The 24,051-nt window shown below is 34.7% G+C and overlaps 1 protein-coding gene and 1 long non-coding RNA gene across 9 annotated transcripts in view; one reads left to right on the forward strand and one right to left on the reverse strand.

Moving 5' to 3' along the window:
- LOC116281311 (platelet glycoprotein 4-like) overlaps window positions 1-16,183 on the reverse strand; it is a 44,663-nt gene extending 28,480 nt beyond the window's left edge. For 4 of the 5 annotated variants that reach the window (XM_072965131.1, XM_072965132.1, XM_072965128.1 and 1 more), the window contains exons 1-4: window positions 16,062-16,173; window positions 10,982-11,071; window positions 10,284-10,491; window positions 586-746 (exon numbers count right to left, since the gene is read on the reverse strand). In XM_072965131.1, the coding sequence (XP_072821232.1) occupies window positions 586-746; window positions 10,284-10,403 (281 nt within the window). In that variant the 5' untranslated portion in view covers window positions 10,404-10,491; window positions 10,982-11,071; window positions 16,062-16,173. Of the gene's footprint in view, window positions 1-585; window positions 747-10,283; window positions 10,492-10,981; window positions 11,072-16,061 lie in introns of all 5 variants that reach the window. The other variant, XM_072965129.1, reaches the window with a different exon arrangement.
- Window positions 1-24,051, forward strand: part of LOC140697445 (uncharacterized) — a 155,009-nt gene that overhangs the window by 72,978 nt on the left and 57,980 nt on the right. For 2 of the 4 annotated variants that reach the window (XR_012074547.1, XR_012074551.1), the window contains one exon: window positions 19,954-20,030. The exons of the other annotated variants lie outside the window; for them this stretch is intronic. This is a non-coding gene — a long non-coding RNA (uncharacterized lncRNA). The remainder of the gene's footprint in view (window positions 1-19,953; window positions 20,031-24,051) is intronic. 4 annotated transcript variants of the gene reach the window in all.

Below are 24,051 nucleotides of genomic sequence, written 5' to 3' on the forward strand. Positions count from 1 at the left end.
TAAAGAGAAACATTCATATGACCTAGAAATTAGTTTGAATAGAAATCCTTAGCAGATACTGCAGTTATATGAAATCAGTGCTGTGGTTCTCAAACTTGAGTATGTATTGAAATCATCCCAAGTATTTGTAAAACTCCTTGCTGGGCTCCACACCAAGAGTTTCTTGATTGATTTGGTCTAAGGTGGCCTGAGAATTTGCATTTCTACCCAGTTCCCTAATGATGCTGATATTACTGGTCCAGAAGACACACTTTGAGATCCACTCCTATAACCTACACATTCAACTTTAGGATTTGTTAAATACTCTTGTTTTTAAAATTTTGATAGATTTTTCTCTATTTAGCATGCATATTTAAAGTTGTGAATATAAGGCACAAGTGTAAAACATCTGTAACTTTCTTCCTGAAACTGTAGTTCTTATACTAATTAAGTCCTTAGGTTAGGATTTTATATAGGCAGAAACTAAATATTTCAGTGTATATTAACAAAAGAAAATACAAAGTACGTTTTGATACAATGACATTTGTCAAATGGGAGAAATACATGAGGTCAAGGAAAGAGTGCCACTTTGTTGTGGGGACTTACCTGTATGTGTAAGGACCTCTTTGCTTAACTTTAATTTTGCTACTGTTAACTGCCACTTCCTCTGGATTCTGCACATCAAAGATCCAGATCTGTCTGTAAACTTCTGTTCCTGTTTTAACCCAATTTTTAAAAGCAATTGTACCTTCTTCAAGGACAACTTCCTATGAAAAAGAAAACAAATTTGGGTTATATATTTGTAGTAAATTTGGGCACTTGTGGGAGGTTAAAACCTGTAGTTAGTCAATGTAGGGACCAAGCTCAAGTGCCTTGTTCATGGGAACCTTCCCAGCCTTGTCCCATGCTTGCAACAGAACTGTTTTCAGCAAATTATTATAGCAATCTCTTTTAGTTAACCTTTTACAAAGAGAGAATCAGTGTGTGATGTTCCAGACATCTCTGTTGGTTTCAAGGCCAACCACTGGCAAGCTTTAGAGTGACCCTGTGGCAGTATTGCGACAGTTTGTAATTTCAGTATTAAGCAGATTTTATTACAACTTTTTCCAAAATATTCTCATCAGGTCAAACATTAAATTCTCTTCTGCCCTCAGTTGGATTAAGGAGGCAAAACAGAAAAACTCAGAAAAATCTAGTGGTATTAGAAGCTTTTTCCTTTTCTTCAAAAGTTGAACACTTCAGGGGAAGATCACTTACTATTTGTTAAATAAAGAAAAATACAAATTTGACTTCTCCCCTTTAAAATCCTGCTCCATGTGGCTTTCCTAAGTCTCAGTATATACTATTTGCAAAAACCTATTAGTCCCTGTTTCCAAATATTACAGCCGTCTAACTCATTACTATTAGGTTACCACTTTTTAGATAAAAGAATGAAATACGGAAGTTGTCTTACTCCTTAAAGATCATTGATGCCCCCTGTAGTGAAGATAGACAAGTGGAAAAAAGACCAATGACACAATCAGAAAACCCAACATTAGAAATCTCTCCTGTGCTTTAGGAGCTGTGGGAACGAGTAGAAAGTCACCAAATCCCTCAGGTCAGTTTTGCTTTCTGTAAAATGAGGAGTTTTATCATAGATGCTCTTGTGGTTTCCTTCCAAGTCTTTCACTCTGAGCAGGAAGTCTGTGAAACTGCAGTTGCTAAGGCAGACAAGTTGACTCTGCAGCAGGCAGTGCTTCCAACTGAGAACCGTGGGCGGGCGCCCCGGTGTAAAGCTCCCACTCAGCCTAGTGCGCCAGAGGGAGGGAAGGATGGTCCTCCACAGACAACGAGCCGAAGACCCATGGTACAGGAACAGGCTGACCTGTTTGTTCCTTCACCTGGAAGCATCACTTCAGGGAATGATGGGTCAGGAAAGGACAGTGAGCGTTAGCACGTTTCTAGTGGAGCATGCTGAGGCTCTGAGAACCCAGGTGGCAGGCCCAAGGGCAACCCGGAGAACATGTAGAAGTACAGTCATGATGAGAATCCTAGTCTCTGACCCTTAGGCGAGTCCTCTTTACATCATGTTTTTACTGTCTTTTTTTCCTGTCACCTCTGCACTTACTTGGTAGAGGTCAAATTAAGTTTCGTATCTTCAGGATACTTATTGCTTAATGCAGAGAATAAAGGCATTCCTTAGAGAAGGACAGACATCAGCTGAAACACCATTGCAAAATCCTGTGCTGTTGCAACCTTTCACACTGGGTCCACTGGTGCTGCTAGTGATGTGAGACCTTACTTTTTAGAAGCAGTTGTCCTTAAAACACATTTTATTTACTGCTAAAAAGTCTTATTTCCTTAGCAAGCCCAAAATTAAGCCAAAATTGCATACAGACAAAAGTAGTAGGGCTTTTCTAAATGTAAATTGTGTTGCTGAGGGTATTGAAACTGAAATCTGTATGGAAGCTGAAAGCTTTGTTAATTTATCCATTTCGAGAGACTTTATGAGGGGTAAACACACAGGATCATACACATGATTACTCTCATACTATAAGAATCTTAAAGACTAATACTATATCAATTATTTATCATGTATGTCTCAAGGCACGTATTTTATTTCAGTTAAGGAAATGGACTCGATAAATAAATGCGTATAAAACTGAAAAGAGACTGTGATAGAATGTTCTTGGCCGGACAGAAAACTCCCTAACTCTAATGCTTGTGCATTTAATATCAAAAGACCTTGTAACTGTATCATGCCTTTCTTCTAAAGGCCATGAATCACTTTGCCTTATTTCTTGCTCTGGAGATATTTTTTAAAATAGAAAAGTTGAAACACAGAGTTGAACAGAATACACTGAATTACTAGTGGTTAGAGTTAATTGTCTAACCCCATCCATTTATTTTAGAGGTAGAAGTGAGTCCTACAGAAAAGATGTCTGATTCAATATTGTATGACAGTTTTGTAGTAGATAATGGAGAATTGGGTCTTTCACTCCAGTCTATGTAGTTTCCGTAACACCATGATTTGTTCAGAGCCAAAGAGGAAAATACTGAAACAATAAAAATAGAAATGCATTTCTTTTGATCATAACACTGTCATGTGTACTTGAAAATCATATAGGCCTCATTAGTACCAAGACAGAATTTTCATAAGCCCCTCTAATTTTAAAAGGAAAAAAGGTTTTTATGTCTTTTGTAAATTGACAGGGTTTGATTTTAAATTGACTTTGGACTGTCTGGCTTACTTGGCAAATCTTTCACTAAATTTGATGTACAAAGTTGATAGTTATATGTACAGAAAGGGTAATAATTTAATTTAAGATCCTCTCACTGGGCTGAAACATACATCAGTATCTGTCCCTGATTTTAAGTATTCAGACTCTCCAGGCCTGGCAATGACTGGATTCCAACCTGGTAACTCTCACATGTCAGGGTCTCCAGCTGGTTTGAAAGCCATTTACCTTGAAACTTCTATTTTGCCAGATTAATTTGAAAGCAGATGTTTGGGAGAATAATAATACCTTCTATCTAGTCACATGATCACTTGATTAGTGCCGTTGCAGGAGAGCAGCTCTCATTAACATGACAGGCAACTATAGCGTAACTTGAGTGTAACTATTAACATATCCTTCGGAAATAGTTATAGCTCGGTGTTAGAGTGTGTGCTTAGCTTGTTTGAGGTCCTGGGTTCAATCCCTAGTACCTCTAAAAATTTTTCTTCAATTTTTTTAAAAAGTAAAAATTTTTTTAAATATTCTTGATATCTTCCTATTTGTAGAGTATGTAAAGTGCATATGTAGAAAATGTATTGCCCCATTATTTAAGCATCTTATAGGGTACCTAGAGACAGAATCAAATATAGCAGATTTTAATCTATCAGTAGACTTCCTTACCCTGGTCCCAGTTAGACCAAGTATACTGGTTTCTTCACTCAAAACCTAGAGTGTGGTGGTTAAAAGTAAAAGTAGATGCTGTGAGTTTGATCCCCAGTTAGGTCGTGTGCTAACTGTTTGAAATTGGGCTGGTTATTTAGTTTCTTTGTATCTCAGTTTCCTTATCTGTAAACTGGGAATACTAATACTAATAATAGGTTGAACTATATGAAATTAGTGTTTATCAGGATAACTGGAATATGGTATAATTAAATATTTATCCTCACAGGTTGTTACAAGAATTAGTAAATATGAGCACTTTGAACAGTGTTGGCATATAGCCAGCATTCAGTAAACACTGGCTATCATTATTATAAAAATCCTGCCCACCCTTCATAGGGAGAGCTCTAATCTCATTTACTTCCCAGATTGCTTTAACTATTTCTTTCACAAGATTACTGTCTAAACCAGTCATGTCGCAATAATTTATGTAAAATCCTGTGACACTTCTTTTTCTGCTGTTTAATCATTTTTATATTTACTTTCCATCCAGTGAAATCAGAACTTCCGTAAAAAGCAGAAACATACTGAAAACATTTATTTTTCCCCATCTTTTCCACTCACTACCAAAATTTGTTCTGTTTAGGACTAGTTACATGCAGTTTTCACATATTCAAAAAGTTTTTTTCATATGTGACTACATTATGCACATGTATGTGCATGCCAAGAGAAAGGGATCTTTAATTCTGTTGTTGATGTTCAACAGTTCATATCATAAGGAAATTAAATTAAAACTTATTTAAATTTACTTATGTTATATTCACTGAACGTTTATTGAGTGACACTAACAATATCAAGGGATAAATTGTCCTTTGTAAATGGTGGCATAACTGTGACCTTTTTCTCAAGTCCTTTGGTCGTTTCTACATTTCACGTTCATGGCACCTCATGCCATTGACTTTTAGTGTGTCTAGCAAGATTGTATAAACCTGCTGGCTCCACACAAATCTTTTAGGAATCATAGTCTAAAACACCGGTAAGAAAGTTTTCAGCTATAATCTGTGAAAATCATGAAGTCTCTAGCAAACATCCCTTAGAAATAAAGAGTGAAAAATATACGTATATATGAAGTAAAATGTGTGCACTGCTTTAGACCATTTCAAATGCTGGTGTCAGGTACCATCTTTAGAACCAGAATGTATCACACAGCCCCAGCTCTATACTTTAGTAGAGTATATTTAGAGTATATAGTATAAAGTATATATTAGGGTAGATAGAGTATATTTAGTCCTATATGCTATATTAACCTTTTTAAATAAAGTATTTTAATTATTGTTCTTTTTTTTTAATGGCACTTGTGTACAGATAATAACTTTCCCAATATGATGTTAGTCCATTCAGTGAACCAAGTAATCTGCAATGAGTTTCAGTGGTGAACAAAAACTGACCAGCACTAAAACTTCTATGTATTTGTAAAATAACAGCATTAACCTAAGTGTTCCTGAAGCAGAGGTGAGACACTTGGCTCTCTGGGTTGACACATAATTCAGAGATGTGACTCTTACTATATCCCAATGTGTCTGTTGTTTTGTCTCTACATTCAGACTCTAGAAAGCAAATATATAGTTCAGTTTTACCTATAATCTCCATAGTAATCAAATCTCTCTGAGCTCTGAGTTTTGAAATGTACACTGCTGTTGATATCAAATCACATGTGAAACCTCTTTTAGTCATCTGAGGTATACATTTCCATCAATAACTCAACTGGACATCTTGCAGTTTGCTTTTCCATATTTAGTCCCTCTACTCCACTGCATCCCCCATCCATCAGTTCTATGTACTTCACCACACTACACCACAGTGCTTTTTGTTACGTGCAGACTGTGCATAGATCTTTCTAAAAGGGAGTCTTAAATTTTGCTTGAAAGTTGTCATGTCCTTCATGGTTTTTCCTGGTTTTCCTGTTTTTGGTCTCTTTACTTTCCAATAATAAATAAAGAATGTTCCCATTTCTGTTGGAGAATTATAGAGTGCAAGAGTGTATAAATTGTCTAGTCTCTGCCTCCAGGTTACCTAGGTTTGGAAACTGACTAGTCCTGTTTTTTGGCTTTATGAGTCGACAAGTTGATTTAAGGTCTTGTGCCATTAAAATGGGTAAAATAATTGAACCTTTCATAGATATTTGTGAAGGTTAAGTTTGTTAGGTAATTAGAAGCCCTTAGTAACACTAAATAAATGTGTTAATAAATTTGTACATTACTATATAGTATAGTATATTAGTATATAGTATATTTGATATCAGCCTCTGAATGCAGATTTTCTTATATGTAACACCTACCAGAAAACATACACCATGTACTACAGTCTTTCACATTATTAATTAAAGTTTCCTGCCTAATTAATCAAAGCTTCCCATATCTTACCCCATGTTGTTGTCTTTCTAATCATCTCTCTTTTTAATCCTGTGTTTTTGGCACATTTTCTATATTCTTCCTTCTCTCTTCACAACATTTAGTTGCATTTCCACAACTGTTTCCATAGTATTAATTAGTCCTTTGACACATTTATTGAAGTGAGACAGTTTTTTAAATTGTAGAACGTAAGCATTTTAGCTAAACCAAGAAACACTGGAAAATAGTAACTTCTTGTCCTGAGAAACTCAGTTTGAAATTAAATCTTCATATTTATTTGTGAACTAAGTCAATGCTTCAGTGAAATATAATGGTATATATTTATATTCCTAGTAAGAGTAAGAAGTCAAATACGGATGAATGAATGAGATAGGTAAAGGTCTTGGCAGTAACAGAAATTGCAGTATGAACTAGCAGCCTAGCCCAATTTATAATCAGTTCTGGTTTTTCTCCATTGTGCATTGTGCTTACTAATATCTAAGCCATTGATACCCCAGCCAGGCTGACAGCTTAGGCCAGCACTTACATATGTTCTATTTGGGAAACATGTTTAATATAAAAGAACATACATGCCTTTGGTCAGGGCACACACTTGTAAATTCTCGATAGCCCTTGTCTTCACTTTTTTTTAAACCTTGTTTCCAAACCCCTGAAGCCATTTGAATTTGCCATCCCTAGTTTAGGACTACAGAAGATCTGCTTCTCCTTATTCTAATCTTCTGTCTCTTTATCAGTTAAAGTTGGTGAGTGTGAAGCTAAGTTAGAAGAAACTAGAGTGGGAGATAAATTTTGCTTTTTTGTGCAAAGCCTATATATTAGTTGACTTTATTTTTAAAACTACGGTCAACTTGTTATATATATATACTAGGATATGTCCTACATAAAATTTCTGAAAGTATTTTCTAAGAGTCAAGTATAAAACTTCCTCAATAGGAAATATTTGTAAGACAATCATCTATTATTACATATATTTTAAAAAGCAATTTAGCCAAAAACAATTTTACCAGCTTTACCAAATATTTGTGTCAATATTAAATAAAATTGTTTAACTTATATATATAAAGTATGATTTTATTTTCTCAGTATTAACCATAGTAAACAACTTTTGTAAATGTACCCTCACAAAATACACTTATTTCTCATTCAGAAAGTGTATCAGCATAGTCTTTGGACATAATTAAAAGTAATTAATAGTGAACAGTTTAGGGATACAGAAACTATTTAGATGTAAAATACGATATCAAAAACAGTAATCGGGAGGAGAGGAGAGTACAAATGTAAGTTTCTTAAAAATGCATTTGAAATTGAGATGAATAACTTAAAAGAATCATATATATAAATCATATAAATATATATATATATATGGGGGGAAGGGGGAGAGAGAGAGACTGCTATACAAAAACCTTATGATAACCACAAAACAAAAATCTAAAATAGGTATAAACACCAAAAAGGAAAAGGAATAAAACCATACCACTAAAGATTGTCATAAAATCACAAGGGAAGAAAACAAAAGAAGGGGAAAAAAGGATTACAAAAACAAATCCAAAACAATAAACAAAATGGCAATAAGGAGATACATGTCAATAATGACCTTAAATGTAAATGGACTAAATGCTCCAACCAAAAGACACAGAGTGACAAATTGGATATAAAAAATAGGCCTTATATATGCTGTCTACAAGAGACTAACTTCAGATCTAAAGACATACAGACAGAAAGTGAGGGGATTGAAAAAGGTATTCCAAGTAAATGGAAATCAAAAGAAAGCCAGAATAACAGTACTTATATCAGACAAAACAGACGTTAAAGATGCTACAAGGACAAAGAAGGATACTCCATAATGATCAAATGATCAATGCAAGTAGATATAATGCTTGTAAATATATATGAACCCAACATAGGAGCACCTAAACACAAAGGGCAAATATTAACAGACATAGAAGAAATCAACAGTAACACAGTAATAGTAGTGGACTTTACCGTGGTCATGTCAGTGGACAGATCATCCTGACAGAAAATCAGTAAGGAAACACTGGCCTTAAAGGACACATTAGGCCAGATGGACTTAATTGTTATATATGGAGCATTCTCTCTGAAAGCAGCAGAATACATTTTCTTTTCAAGTGCGCCTGGAACATTTTCCAGGGTAGATCCCAAAACAAGCCTTGGTGAATTTAAGAAAATTGAAATCATTAAGCTTCTTACCACATTGCTTTGAGATTAGAAATAATTGCAAGGAAAAAACTGGCCAAAAAATAAAAAAGTGTGGAGGCTAACCAATATGCTGCTAAACAACCAGTGGATCTCTGAAGAAATAGAAAATTACCTAGGGACAAATGAATATGAAAATTCAAAACCTATGGGATTTAGCAAAATCAGTTCTAGTAGGGAAGTTAATCATGATACTAGTTTACCTCAAGACCTAAGAAAAATCTCAATTAAACAACCTAACCTTAAACCTAAAGGTACTAGAGAAAGAGGCACAAAAAAACCCCCAAAGTTAGTAGAAGGAGATAAATTGGAAAGATAAGAACAGAAATAAGTGAAATAGAGACTAACAATAGAAAAGATCAATGAAACTAAAAACTGGTTCTTGGAAAAGATAAATAAAATTGATAAACCTTTAGCCAGATTCATCAGTAGGAAAGGGGAGAGGGCCCACATCAATAAAATCAGAAATGAAAAGAAGTTAAAATCAACACCACAGAAATAGAAAGGATCATAAGTTATTACTACTAACAACTGTGTGCCAATAAAATGGACAACCTAGACAAAATGGACAAATTTGTAGAAAGATACATTCTCCCAAGATTGAACAAGGAAGAAGAAGAACATATGAACAGACCAGTTACCAGTAATGAAATTGAATCAGTAATTAAAACCTTCCAACAAACAAAAAGTCAAAGACCAGATGGCTTTGCAGGTGAATTCTAAACATTTGGAGAAGCGCTGACACCTGTCCTTCTGAAACTATTCCAAAAAATTGCAGAGGAAGAAACATTTCCAAACTCATTTTATGAGGCCAGCGTCACACCTGATACCAAAACCAGACAAAGATATTACAAGAAAATAAAATTAAAGGCCAATATCACTGATGAACATAGATGAAAAAAATTCTTGACAAAGGCAAACCATATCCAACAATACATTAAATGGTTTGTAAACCATGATTAAGTGGGATTTATTCCAGGCATGGAAGGAGTTTTTCAATATCTGCAATTCAATCCATGTGCTACACCACATTAACATACTGCAGAGTAAAAACCATACGACCATCTTTATAGATGCAGGAAAATCTTCTGAGAAAATTCAACATCCATTTATGATAAAAAAAACTCTCCAGAAAGTGGGCATAGAGGAAACATACTTCAGCATAATAAAGGCATACATGGCAAATTTCTGTGAACATCATACTCAGTGTTGAAAAGCTGAAAGCATTTCTTCTGAGATAAGGAATCAGACAAGGACACACATTCTGGTCAGTGTTACTCAGCATAGTTTTGGAAGTCCTAGCCACAGCAATCAGATTAAAAAAAAAGGAATCCAGATTGGAAAGGAAGAAATAAACTATCACTGTTTGCAGATGACCTGATACTATACAAAGAAAATCCTAAGTATGACACCAGAAAACTACTTGAGTTCATCACTGAATTCAGTAACATTGTAGGATACGAAATCAATATACATAAATCAGTTGCATTTCTGTACACTAGCAATGAACTGTCAGGGAAATTAAGGAAACAATACCATTTACCATTACATCAAAAAGAGTAAAGTACCTAGAAATAGATCTGTCTAAGGAGGTAAAAGATCTGTACTTGGAAAACTGTAAGATGCTGATGAAAGAAATTGAAGATGACACAAACAGATGGAAAAATACACTATGTTCTTGGATTGGAAGAATCAATATTATTAAAGTGACCATACTCCCCAAGGCAACCTATAGATTCAGTGCAATCCGTAAAAAGGCAAAAGGGGAATACAGGATGGAATGAATCACAATGGCAAGAAATATTCTCAATGCTGCTTGTACCTTTTTAATTGTCTTCTCAATGAGCAGGTCTCCAACTGGCATTAGAATACCTCCAAACACAGCCAGGACTGCACCGATGACAGCGCCAGCGATGAGCCCACAGTTTCGGTCACAGACCATTTTTCTTGTTCAGGGAAGAAATTAAGGTTCAATACCTGCTTCTTTCAAACTCTCAGGTCCTTTTAAGGTGATTTCCAAGAGGTTGATTCTGTCATTAGATCATGAAAGAGAAGTTTAAATATCAGTACAAAAAGGTCAAAGTACAAGGAAAACATGCAGCTGAAACAGACCATTTTACCATTTTTAAATAAACAAATGCTTTTTTTTTTCTTGTTTTACAAAACTTTGTAGGACTTCCTTCTCTGGCTTTGAACTACCTAGTAGTGGTAGAAATAACAAATATTGTAACATAGAGCATTTCTTCAAAATTCTCCTCTTTAAAATTTTCTTTCTATGTATGGTTAACACACTGAAATCTTCTCTAAGGAGAACATGCTTACTGTACTCTCACCCTCTGTTTACCTTTCTTCAGCCTGGGACATTTACTGGCATCTTCACCATCAGTTTGGCTACTGTACTCAAACACATCCATCTGCACCCTGCCTGGAGTTCTTCTGCAGACTGAATGTGGGTGGACTGATGTCTTTTCTTTCTAAATGCTGAGCAAATATGGGGAACAGGTGTTTTCTTTATTATACCTTTTTCACAGATCCAGCAAAATCTGGATTTCATGGGAAATGACCTGATGTCTCAGAAGGAATCAGTTTTTCTAGTCATTTGTAAGCTACCTGTTAAAAAGCAAGAGTAAACAGGGAAAATACACTATTAGAAAATTAATATTAGAATACTCTAATATAATCAAAATTATAGTGACTATTAGAAGAAAATACCATTTTCTAGAATATTCAGTTCATGCCTAAATTTTTTCTTATAAATGGTGTTAAAAACATTGAAATATTTTAAAGCAGAGTAATTTATTTTCCGTATGATTTTTAATAACTGACTGTTGGGTAGTCTAAAGGTGAAAAAAACTGGATGAAAATATATCATGCAGAGGATGCCTAGTTTCTGTGATAAGTATTGGTTTCTTACTGGTCTTAAATATGTATTTTTAAACATACTCAAGTGCAATATTGTTCATTGTGTCATGGGAAACTAATCTGTGCCAATTCTGTAAATACCAGCTAGGTTGTGTCAGTGTATGTATTTCACCTAGTCAGTCTTATCTTTGGTATCTTTATGTAATATGAATATTTCATAAAGATTACGAGAAAACTCTTAGTGAAATGAGGATATCCTATTGTAACAAAGTTAAGAATTTAGTATTCTAATATTTGAAAACATATCCATTTGAGCTTTATTGGTTGCAACAGCATTTTTTAAAACGGGATTGCTAAATGTTGCTAAATTTTGCTAAAATGGATATATATGTGTGTATTTTCCCCTTTGTAGATTCTGTGTCATCACCTAGTTGTGAATCTGACTTTTCCCAGAGTCATTCTCCTTTATTCAAGCAGCCCCATGGACTATAGGAAAGAGTTTCTGCAAGGGGGGCAAAGTCTCAAGAAAGTCCATTGGAAGGGCAGGGGACAGCATGTTCTCCAGTGCCTTCCTTTCTAAATCTGAGTAGAGCAGTCATTATTATGACTGCCAGGGACCCTTTGCTCAGAGATGTTAAGTTTAGGCAGACCTGGGTACTGCCTAGGCTCGTATCTGCTTTGCACCTGAACTCTTCCACTTGAGTTTTAACATAGCCCACTGCTATTGAATCAAGTTAATCAGAAAACAGAAGTGTTAGTAATTTATTCTGTTGAATTGTGTGGTTAGACAGTTTCTGGTCTTACACTGATCTAGATGATGTAGAAGCATAGATACAAGTATCATTCTAACAGTACTTCATACATACACTGATGTTTTTGAGAGGGAGAGATTAAGCTTACCTACTTTTTCAAATTTTCAACTGACTGACTCACTTTTGTTACCTTGATGTAAGTTTCCATTTTTTTTCTTTGAGACTAAATAAGATGTTTCACATGAGTGTAGTCCTCCTTTATCAGCAGCTTTGCTTTCTATGGTTTCATTTACCCAAGGTCACCTGCAGTCAACCAAGGGTGACCAAAAATTCGGAAGGAAAATCGTGGATGTGGAGGGGACTACTTAGGGTTGGTGTTATCTGTGATTTTAGCATCTGCTGAGGGTCGTGGAAGGCATCCCCCAACACCTGTGGATGTGGGGAGCTTGCTGTACTTGGGTTCTTTCATTCTTGCTTCAGCTGCTTGTCACCATGAGGAATTTAAGTATTGCTATCATAATCGTATTTTAACCTATGCTTCATACTACAAAATTACAAATATAATTGACCCTTGAACACCACAGAGGGGTTACGGGCATGGACCCTGCACACATGGAAAATCCACATGTAACTATACAGCCAGCTCTCCTCATCTGTAGTTCTGTATCTGTGGATTCAACCAACTACACATCGTGGTTCAGGCAGTACTGTACTATATATTGAAAAAAAATTTTTTTGTAAAAGTGTACCCATGAAGTTCAAACCTGTTTTGTTCAAGGGTCAGTAGTAGCTTTATTCACCTGAAGCTAAGGAGGGACAAATACATTATGTAGGACATACACTGAGTACATCAGAGGAAAGTTCAGATTTTTCAGCAATTTCTACTCAACAGCTTTTCCACCTATGTTTATCTTCAGAAATAAGTGTATTTTATTCCCACTCTTCTCTAAAATTTAGCTATTAAAAAATCTGTGTTTGAACACAGTTTTTTTTTGATAATGCAGTTCCTTATATAAAAAATTATTTTACTGCTAATTTTAGATTGTATTTCAGTCTTTATTATTTCTTGATAAGAAATAGACAGGACATTGATATCTGTAATAATTTGCTGCTTACTTAAAATGCTTAAATTTAGAAAACAAAAAATACTCACAAGTATAGAAATGAAAACTAATTATTGGGACTTAAAAAATTTAAAAGGCATTTTATATCACTAATCACATACCTTTCTTGAGTATAAGGAGATCAGCTGTATCCTATCAGTTTATAGAACTTAAATACTGTGCCTTTTGTAAAATTCATGAGTACATTTACATGTGGGCTATCTTTGAAAGAGAAATAGTATTTTTTTTTTTTTGCTGTCATATTAGTGGAGTTGTTCTAGAATGAATTTATGAGCATTATTCCTTTCCACTTTGTTGGAAACCTGAGGGGAGGAACTGAGACTGAGCTACAAGAAGCATCTCCAATAAGTAGGTTAGAAAATCAGAGAAAGATCCCAGAGAATCTAATTATTCCCATGTGTGGATGAAGCTGTGTTCCCTGGGAAACTCCACCTGGAAAAGACATGGCCCAGAAGTAAAATTCCCTTGGATGTGAGCTGTGAAACTTCACAACAGTTTCAGGTGACAGGATTACATTCTTGTACAATAAGTTCCTGTATCCATAAGAATAAATCCTCTCATCAGATTTTATTGTAATCAAAGAGGGCAGAAACTGTGGCCCTTTCTCTCTCCTTTCAGTCCCACCTTACTTGGTTTTTGAGTCTCACCACAGAACCCAAGGGCTCTGTGGAAAATGTTTAAATAACTACATTAGGAGATCTCCATCAACTTTTCTTACTGAAGTTACCATAATCTTCTTAATTTATGTGTGCATTTCCATCCTATCAGAATAAATGGAGGTAAAAATATGGTAGAAAAACAATTATAGACATCTGTAATATTCAACAATATGCTTGACTAAATTATGCTTTCCAATTATTACAGCTTAAACTTGTTTTGGTGGTGATCTTACAAAATTAAAACAAGTTCATTGGACTTCATATGTTATACTAAGGATTCCTTCTAGAAACAAGCACATCTTTTGGAGTACTTTTTGGAGTACTTGATTACAGAGATTACTATAGATTTTCAGTGATTCTCTTAGAGTCTTATTGGTTTAAATAGGATTATCTAGATCCATTCTTGAGTCAGACACAGAAATGCTATTACCTTTTTTTCCAACCTCAAGTTTTATTATAAATATTAAGATGGTATACTATTTGCATGAGTTATGAGTTACAATACTTGCTTTGAAGTCAAGTAATTTATGTGGATCTTAATATTAAGTCTCTATGATTATTTCTCTAGATGGGTATATTATATATCTTATAAGATTGCCAGTGTCAAATAAAATTAAATGAGATAATAAAAATTCCTCTCATAACACATTTTTATTTAAAATGTTAAGACATTCTTATGAACAGCTATAACAGTAAAATATTATTGCATATTGGCCAGTTATTTTTTAAAAATCTAATGAATGTATGTTGTTTACATAAACAGAAATGATTATTTGCACAACACTTAGATTACAATAAAATCTAATGAGAGGATTTATTCTTATGGATGCAGGAACTTAGAATATTGTGCAAGAGAAAAGCAGTTTCTTGCTTAGAACAGTGCTTCTTGAAAATTTCAGCCATGGCTTGGGCTAGTGAATTAAAACACCTTGTGCTTAAATCAGAAAATAGTTACAGAATCAGTTTCTTCAGAAAGAAAAAATCCACAGGATTCAAATATGTTTGAGTAAACTTGGCCAAACATTTTCATAAAAGGTAAGGGTAGCAACTGTACTTCCAAGATGAATTCCAAAATTTTCACTGTACTGTCCAAGTACCTCTCTAACTGTAATTAATAGATTCCTCCCAGGTTTACCAAGTATTTGGTTTATTGTTCTGGTCTAATAATGCTGAACAAAAAAATTATATGTATTTTTTTCCTATCATAAAATCCAGTGGAACACTGGATTCTCTATGAAACAACAGTTTAAAAAATGTATATTTTGATTATTTTTGAACCAATATTAGAATCAATTTTGTTTTTGCTAATTTAAAACTACATAGCAAAGGACTGAAAAGTACATGCAAAGATTTTTTAAAATATCTTTCAAAATGTAACTTGATAATTCCGGAAACTGAGATACTCTATAAAGAGTTTATGTCACGTACAGTTCTGTATGGATTCACTTACTATAGTAAAACTAAAACATTTAATTTCCCCAGAATGATTTATCGTTATTTAAACTTGGTATTATCACTCAAGAAAATAATTTGCTGATAGTTATAATACGCTTCCTTAAGTAACCTTGATTTATTTTTATTCTGCTACTAAATTTTATATAATTTTATGCAGACTTACTTAAGTCTAGAATCATTATCTAAAATTAATATAATGTACCATTTCCAGTAGCGATTACAATATCTTTCTTCATTTAAAAAGGCACTAAAGAACATATCTAAAATACACATTGCATTTAACTCTGTAGACAGTCAGGTTCACCCAAAATTGTGCAGTTCAGACAAAAGTAAACAAACTACCTGACTTTGTAGAGTAATAAGTTGTTAACAATTGCACATTAAAAAGCATTTTGGCATAAGAGTGGCAAGACTTTCATAAGAGTTAATCCCATTATACTGATTTTTACTTACATTTATTTCCTTTCATAACTTAAAAATCATGCATAAATGGCCTAAGTAGACAGTGGAAGTTTTGCAGTAATCAAATTGGATTGTAAATCATTTAAAGTATTAACAAATAAATGTTTACAGATAAATGTAAGATTTTAAACATCAAGAAGTGAAATGTCATTGACTATTAGACAGGGTTTTAATACTTTTTGAACATAGAAGGTAGGAAGCTTCATAACTTGGAAAACAATACAAATTAATTTCCTATCACTTGTGAGAGAAATCTTCGTATTTAAACAAAGTCATTATGACTTACCTTTAAAAAGGCTAAGAAGGAGTTTTTCAATCAAGTGCTCCAACATTTGAACAGGCAATTCTTAGTAGGACCAAATGGTATTCTCCAGAAAAACCCTACACTGAAATCCTCATTACACAAAGTGTGTAAGTTTAAATATGCTTAAAAAAATTGTCAGGTCCCAGTGAATGGTTTGTTGCAAGAGGAACTAAAAAAAGGAAGAAACTAACATACATCCTACTACAGATGTGGCATTTAAGGGTCTGTTTTTGTTGTTGTTCTGGTGAGTGAAGCCCATAACATCTAAGACATATTTTTCTTTCTTTCTTTGAGGGTGGAGCCATCTTCCCATACAGGTGTATCAGAGGCAGAGAGACAAAATGAACTGACTTGCTGAGTGGCCTCTTAATGTACTCTGTTTAACTACACAGTCATTATTCCGGATAATAAACTCTGGGGTGGAAATTGCAGATGAGAGAATCATCAGAGTCTCACTTTCCTGCATGATTTAGCTTGAAAAACTGAAGTTTAAACGAAATGTGTTTTTCTATACAGCATTAATCTAAACTGTGTTGAACCTAATAATTGCGAAAACAATTGGAGGCTGTCAACAAGGATGACAAACAGACTTTAAAAAGGGAAATAGCCTATTGTTCTAACTGGAAGTTCTTCACTATTTATCACTTTCTGTTTTTTAAAAGTTTATGATCACAGCAAAATCCTTGTATGAAAACCAAAAGATTAAATTTCTCTTAGATTTATTCAGATAAAAAAATAACTATTAAATAACATTCAGATAGAAATACTATTCAGGATGACATTCTAATAGAAAAAAATATATTCTTATGTTACTTTAAAAGAAACTCATTATTTTAAAATCTAACCAAATGAAAGGTCCTTATCTTTGGGAGGGGAAAATAAAGACCCTCAATATTAAAAATATGTTATTATGAAAAAATTCCCAGAATCATACAGGCAAAGTCGAAATATTCAGTAGGTTGAACTATCATCTGTCAGACAGACCAGCTGAGTAAATGCCTCTAAGTCAACCTTGAAATACAGCAAGTTAACAGTAACAGTACGGAAATATATTTAGTTCATTAGGTCAGATTTAAACCAGCTCTCATTGCATTGCTTGTGCTGTCTCTTCTGGACATTTGTTGAACCCTTTCATTTGCTAGCACTGCAGTACAACTGGAAAGGAATTCAAAGCACTCTTTTTCCTCGAGCATTGCTGTCTTCTTCCAGGATATTTTTACTGACACATTTATTTTAAATTAATAATAAGTAATAACAATTTTTAGGTATATTGGGATTTTTTTCAAACATCAGACCACTTAATTAGGGTAAAGTAGAAATTGCCTTGCATAATCTCATTTTGATTTATGCTTTTCATTTAAAAAGAATAACTTAGATTTCAGGGAATTTAAAATGATGATTCCCTTGTAACTGTGTACTTTTATCTTTGCTGTATTAGTGAAAAGATAGGATAAAGGCTAATTTAATAGCCTTTTAACAATATTGATTGTATTTAAGCTGCTTTGATACATGTTCTTCTCAGCCTTAATTCTCACAAATACATATGCATACACACACCTTCCAGTGTGACAGTTCAGAAATAGCTCATCAACACAGGAGTTCAGATAGGACTTATTTTAAACAGCATATCTTAAATGTATTGAAAGGCTAGTTAAATTATAATGAAATTATAAACACTTAGAGAAAGATATTTCAGAAAAAAATACATGTGAAATAGATGCATAAGTTGACCTTGAACTTGGATCACTTTTTAATCAGTAGACTAATGCCATCCAGATCATCTGTCTGGAGAGGAAAATGTCATACCCTTCCATGAGCAGTCCAAAAAAGCAAATTTACATTCCCATAAGCCGCTGTTAAGTGTTCAATCCCATAGACGACCGTTTCTTAGCACACAAGACCCAGAAAAATAGAGAACTACGTAAAATCTGCAACCGTGTATTTATACATTGAGCAAAAATATTAACCTTGAACAGTAAGGCAGGAAAATGCTATACCTATTTCTAAATAATGTTGGGGTTTTCTATGTGAAAAGATTACGTGCGTGCAGGATTTTGAAGGGATATGTTTTATTTGAGGGTATACCGGCCTTGTGTAAATCCACCGTAGCACTAGACCCATTTAGCAGAATGAAAGATGAAATTATCAGTAAAGGCAGCTTAGGCTCAGTTCTTGGGAACTCTTTTCTTCTGAAAGGACCACATGGATTTCGAGTCAGACAGACATAAGTGAATCCTGATGTTACCAGGCATTAGATACACTTGACTGCAGATTAGGCGTCAAATGACTACTTATTCTCATTTTCTTAGTTAAAAGATGGAGAAAACTAAATAAGAGAATCCTAAGAACTAAGTGAGGCAAGTTGTGGGCAACACTTGATTACGAGGCACTCAAGGTGCTTCCCCTTCGATCGGGCTCTGCCCCTTCCCTCCCTTTCACCTGGTGACTGCAGATACACAGCGCCAGCTGGCATACGTTTGTCGCGTCTCTTCATCTGCTAGAATGTTAGCCCCGTGAAGAGGGAGACACTTGTCTGTTCAGTTCACTGCTGAGTCCCCAGAACAGGCTCATAGCTGGTAATCAGCTGAATGAGTGGACACACACACGATGATGAGATGCACAATAGTATTTGGAAAGGAATGAGAATGAGCCGAAATGAGAGGTTATTATACTGCATGGTCATACCACAGGTAGGCGGTGCTTTGAGATGAAGAGCATCTGAATGGGAGTGAGTGCACCTAAGTTGGAATTTGGATTCATCCCTTCCTAGTGTGTGACTTGTCACTAACTGCTTCGCCTCTCTTAGTTATAGTGGAAATAGCTCCCTCTCAGAGTTGTTGTAAAGATCAGGAGTGGTAAAATGAAGGACTTAGTGCGGAGCCTGACATATAGTATTTGTTTAATAAATAATTGCTATGGTGACAGGTGACTATTAAGCAAGTTTTTAGGTTAGAGAATTTATTAAAGTAACATGGACAAGTAAAAAATATTGAAAATTACAGAAAGGTATAAAATGTGAATTCTCTTTCAATCACGAACTCTGTTCCTCAGAAGTAAATGATGTTAGGTATGTCCCGACCACTCCCCCCATACCCCAAAATTTTGTAAATGTTAAACTTAACATATGTATGCATACAGACTGATATGTACACCAAATTACACTTTCTGCAACTTGCCTCTCTTAATATTAGGTGCCTTGGAGATATTCTCATATCATGGAAAGTGTTAACTCTTCTTCTTCCATTATTGAAAAATACTGCATGATAAATGTAGCATTGTCTTTTAAATTTAAATAGTCTCATATTTAATGGTACTTTAGTTTTTTCTAGTTCTTTAATCTTATAAAATCGATGCTAAAAATTCATGTACATGTTTTGTTTACTGTGTTGGGATACTAGTAAACAGCAGAAAGTGAAATTTCTGAGTTAAAAATACTTCCTTGTTTTTTGGTAGGTAATTTTGCCTAATTTCTGTTTGTAGATCGGTGTACCCAACAGTGAAAATTTGTATCTCCATACGTCACTCACATTGGTTTATCTGAACTTTAAGTTGTTAACAAGTACTTATTTTCTTGGTAAATATTTAATTGAGTGAACTTTAAACTTTTTTTAAGTATATTGGCGCATTTTTTAAAAATATGTTACAATATCTTTGTTCAACTCTATTTTTCCTGTGGGTTTGTTTCTTCCTTATTAACTAGTAAGGAAATAGCCAATTTATTCTTATTGTAATTTCAAATGACTCAGGTTTTCAATTTTTATGCCATTAACTTTCACAGTAATTCCTTTTAAGTTCTGTGTCATGCTTTGACTGGTTTTCTCTAAGAATATGAAAAACAGTAAGTAAGCCTTCTTTTAACATTCGGTGATTTCAGGAGTCTTCTGTAGCAGTATTTCTAGACAAGCTGATTCATGAAGTTGAACACTTGTGCAGTAAAAGAGGAAGAACAAAGTAAGTTGAGTAATATAATTGTTGCAGCATATTTAAGAGGCAGATAATGGATACATAATGTTCTAGAAGAAGAGTCACATGGCCCAAGTTCTGATCACAGAACTTTATTAACAGTAGGATTTGTGAATTGGGCAACACAGAGTCTTGATACTCCTAATTCCCTTTCTTGTCCAAAGAGTAACTACAGAGTCTACCTGTAGCCTCAAGCTGAAGCTCAAGTCATATGGTAGACTGACATTTTAAAATGTAAAATGTAAAATTTTAAAATGTAAATCTGGATGCAGATCCTTTGAGTAGAATTCTAGATCGTATGTGTAAATAAAGATCCTCAAATGATGATGATGATCCAGTAACAGAGTTAACATATATTGGGGGCTTACTGTCTGCCAGTTTTGGAAATAAGTGTTTCACATATGTTATCTCGTTGACCTATTGCACCACCTTACTGTGATCTTTAGACAACTAATTGAGGTCACATAGCCAGTATGTGCCAAAACAAGGTTAGAACTCAGACTGACTGAAGGGCCTATACTCGCTTCTGAAAGAAAACAATATTTATATATATGATTTCTTGATCAATACCTGTCTTTACATGTTCTTTTCAAGATATTTGTAACATTGAGTAACAATTAACAGTAACTTGACATTAGAAAAGAAAATATCTAAATACGATAAACAAGTCATGAACAATGAACATATTCTGTAAGTGGCAATTATCACAATTATTTGGAGATTAAACAAAATTTGTTCTAAAGATCTGTAACACATACACAGCACACATACGGTATAAAGTATCTCAAAACATTAGTTACCAGTATAAACCCAAAAGGTGAAATTTGTTTTATCACTTTAATCTTTGGGGTTAGTTAACTAAGCATGAAGATTTATACACACATTTGTGCACATGTATAACATACATAATTTTGTCTGTGTGAATATACACACACACATAAGTAAACATTTATTTTCTTCTTCGCTGCCTTGTTCATGTGTAGAAGTATTAAACCAAGGGTAGATTCTGTTTTATGTGGTGAGGAGAGTCTTCACATAGAGGAATAAAAATAAGTATATGTGTGCACAATTTAAAAAGAGAATATTAATTGCACAAGACGTAACAGTATATGGTAATACCAGTGAAAGCTTGAGAGATTAAAGTGAAGGTTTCCAATACCATCTTTAAAAAAAAATTTAAAGAACATCATTAAAGATAAAGTGCAGAATATCAGGGTCATTAAAGGTTAGTCTTTAGCCATGTAGTCTAATAAATCAAAGCTCAGGATGAAAGTAAACCTACTGCAGTAAAGAAGTAAAATAAACTTACCCTTATTTTTATAGAAGCCCTGGTAGGAGCTGTGTGTAAAAGACAGATTGAAGAGAGAGAGCTTTATCTGTGGATAGTTCTCATGTGGGCTGGGCCAGATCAATATGTAAATTTCATTGGCCTTCTGAAAGTGTTGGCAGAGCTAATGTTTACATGAACTATTTGCAAAGCTGACTTAACTCTCTAAGGAGATGGGGAGAAAGTCATTTTTATGTCCTTATCTATATACACATACATATATGTGCGCACACACAGATGTGTATGCATGTGCACATATGTGCTCCTTGTACATCCCTTTGTTCATCTGCTTCAAAATTTTCTATGTAAAGGGAAGTTTTCGTCATGACTGAGAAGTTAAGGTTAAAGTGCTTTAGGCACCCACCCGAATAATCTGTCTGCATTTGGAGCATCTGACTGCTGTCAGCTGACATTCAGTGTTGTCCTCACTTACTTCCATCCAGACTCTTTCTTAGGAGTAAAGAGGCCTCTTTTTTGAGGCAACATATTTCTTTTTTATCTTCCTTAGATTGTGCCCTTTCTGTCACTTAGCAGCCCTGTTGAAAAGAAGTACTAAACATTTCTCCATGTTGGCTTTCCCAAATTAGAATTCTGTAAGTTACTTTGCCTAGTATTTAATGGAAGAAACCATAGTCCGTGGTTATGTTTAGAAAATTGGATTAAAGGAATATTGGTGTCTTGGAACATACATCACCTTTATATTTAGTCACTCTCCAACAGGACTATTTAGTTTGCATTATTTCCCAAGTATTTCCCTAAACGATCAGCTTTACCCATAAAGTATCTATTATTATATCCCAGAATTAGTATTTTAAGGCACACGATTTAGTAAACATTGCTTCAGGATATCTTAATTCTCAAATACAAGGATCTTCAAGGTTTTCAAATTTATTAACACAGGTAGTATATAGGCTGTTGGTGGCTTCAAAGCCAATTTTCAGAACTTCTGGCTTTGGGAGGATCTTGCATTATTCAAAATTGGTTTTGGTTTTAAGATTATAGTATAGCTTAACAAAATCTCCATGGCAAAACATAATCACAGTTGATTTATCTCTTATACCACCTGCCTCAGACTTGTTAACTGGTGGGGCTGTGCTCCACAGGGACACCCCGGGTGTCAGGCTGATGGGAGCCCACCGTCTCATCTGCATGTTGTCAGGTGTAGCAGCGGGTGATAACCTGAAAGCTCTTCAACGCTTCTGAGGAAGTATTGCCTGGGACTTCCATCCATGGACAATCAGGGAGGGTTTATTGCATAACTCCTCCTAATTATAGAGGCCTGAGAGATGCAGGGGAGTGGACAAAATATTTGGGGCCTCCACTGTCTGCCACAGCTAACAACACTCCTTAATTTCTTTTTGTGAGCAAAATTTCCATGGCATTAACAGATTGATGTCTCCTGAATGTCTTGATTGATTAATCTAAATATTATAAGAGGGTGAATAGAGTTTGCCACAGAATAAGGATATACCGAATATAAAGGAAGATAAAGTTATTAATAAGAACTCTCATGTTAGAGACAAAATTCAGGAAGTCACATCAGGGAATTAAATAAATGTTTAGCATTCATTTAAAAATGGTAGCTATGTAGTCCAGCAATGTGTCACATGGTTCAAAAAGTTACTAAAATAGTGCAGTTACTGCCATGATCAGATGATTAAGGTTAGCATGTCATGGAAAGCCACAGAATAGGGAAAACAACTATTTCAAATATTGATCATGTTTTATGTACCTCTTTCTGGCCTGACACTTTATATTCATGCACAGATTAAGTGTATTATGGTGATTTTTCTTAAAAGACCAGGAGATAACTTATGAGAAGCAAGCAAAATAGCAAAAGCTAACAGTACTTTTGGAAAATGCAGTTTGTATTCATAAGTACTTAAGAAAGAAGAATTCGTGGTCATAAAACTTTGAGAAACACTGAGCCGTAATTTTTTTCATCTTGGAGATTCATTGCACATTAAGATCTCTGAAAAAGCCTTGCCAGAAGTCTGTTCAATGTCGTTAAATGCAAGTTTTCCAAACTTTTTATCATGTAGCCAAAAAGAATGAAGAAAAACAACCTATCACTTGCTGCTCAGCGTGGTGTACACCTGAAAGAAACAGTTGTCATTGGGTGTCTGTCTTCCTATATATCTTGCTTGGTTTGCCAAGAAGGAAGACCTAGCTGCTCCTTACATGGGCCACTTCTTGGGCTTATGTGTGCAGTGGTGAACCTGGAGGAATGATGTAGTGTCTCAGTCCTGCCCGCAAGCAGGAAAAGGCTTAGCTCACTGCTTGTTCTCAAAGTGGTGAATTCCTGAAACCTTGTCTACCCGAGTTGCAGTACAGACCTACTAAATTAACAGCATCCTTTTGGCCTCGCTGCCTCTTCCCCTGTGAGACTTGAGGTCCGTGGAGGCCAACAGCTATTCGGCTAATACACATGCATTTTACTGTGCTGTAACACAGTCTGTTGTCTCTGTCTCAGGAGTCTCATGTCTCGTCTGCCAACATCCAGGAACAGTTAGGCTAACTTAGTAGCTTGTACATATGGTAAGTAATTCAAATGCAGGTTATAACACTACAGTGTGGTAATAAAAGACTTACAGCTTTTTCCACAAGGAAATTAATTTGAGTTCTTTTTACAAGGCTACTAATTCCACTTGATCATGATGTATCATTCTTTTAGTTTCTTGT

This window comes from Vicugna pacos, chromosome 7 (assembly GCF_048564905.1).
Source record: "Vicugna pacos chromosome 7, VicPac4, whole genome shotgun sequence".
Lineage (NCBI taxonomy): Eukaryota > Metazoa > Chordata > Mammalia > Artiodactyla > Camelidae > Vicugna > Vicugna pacos.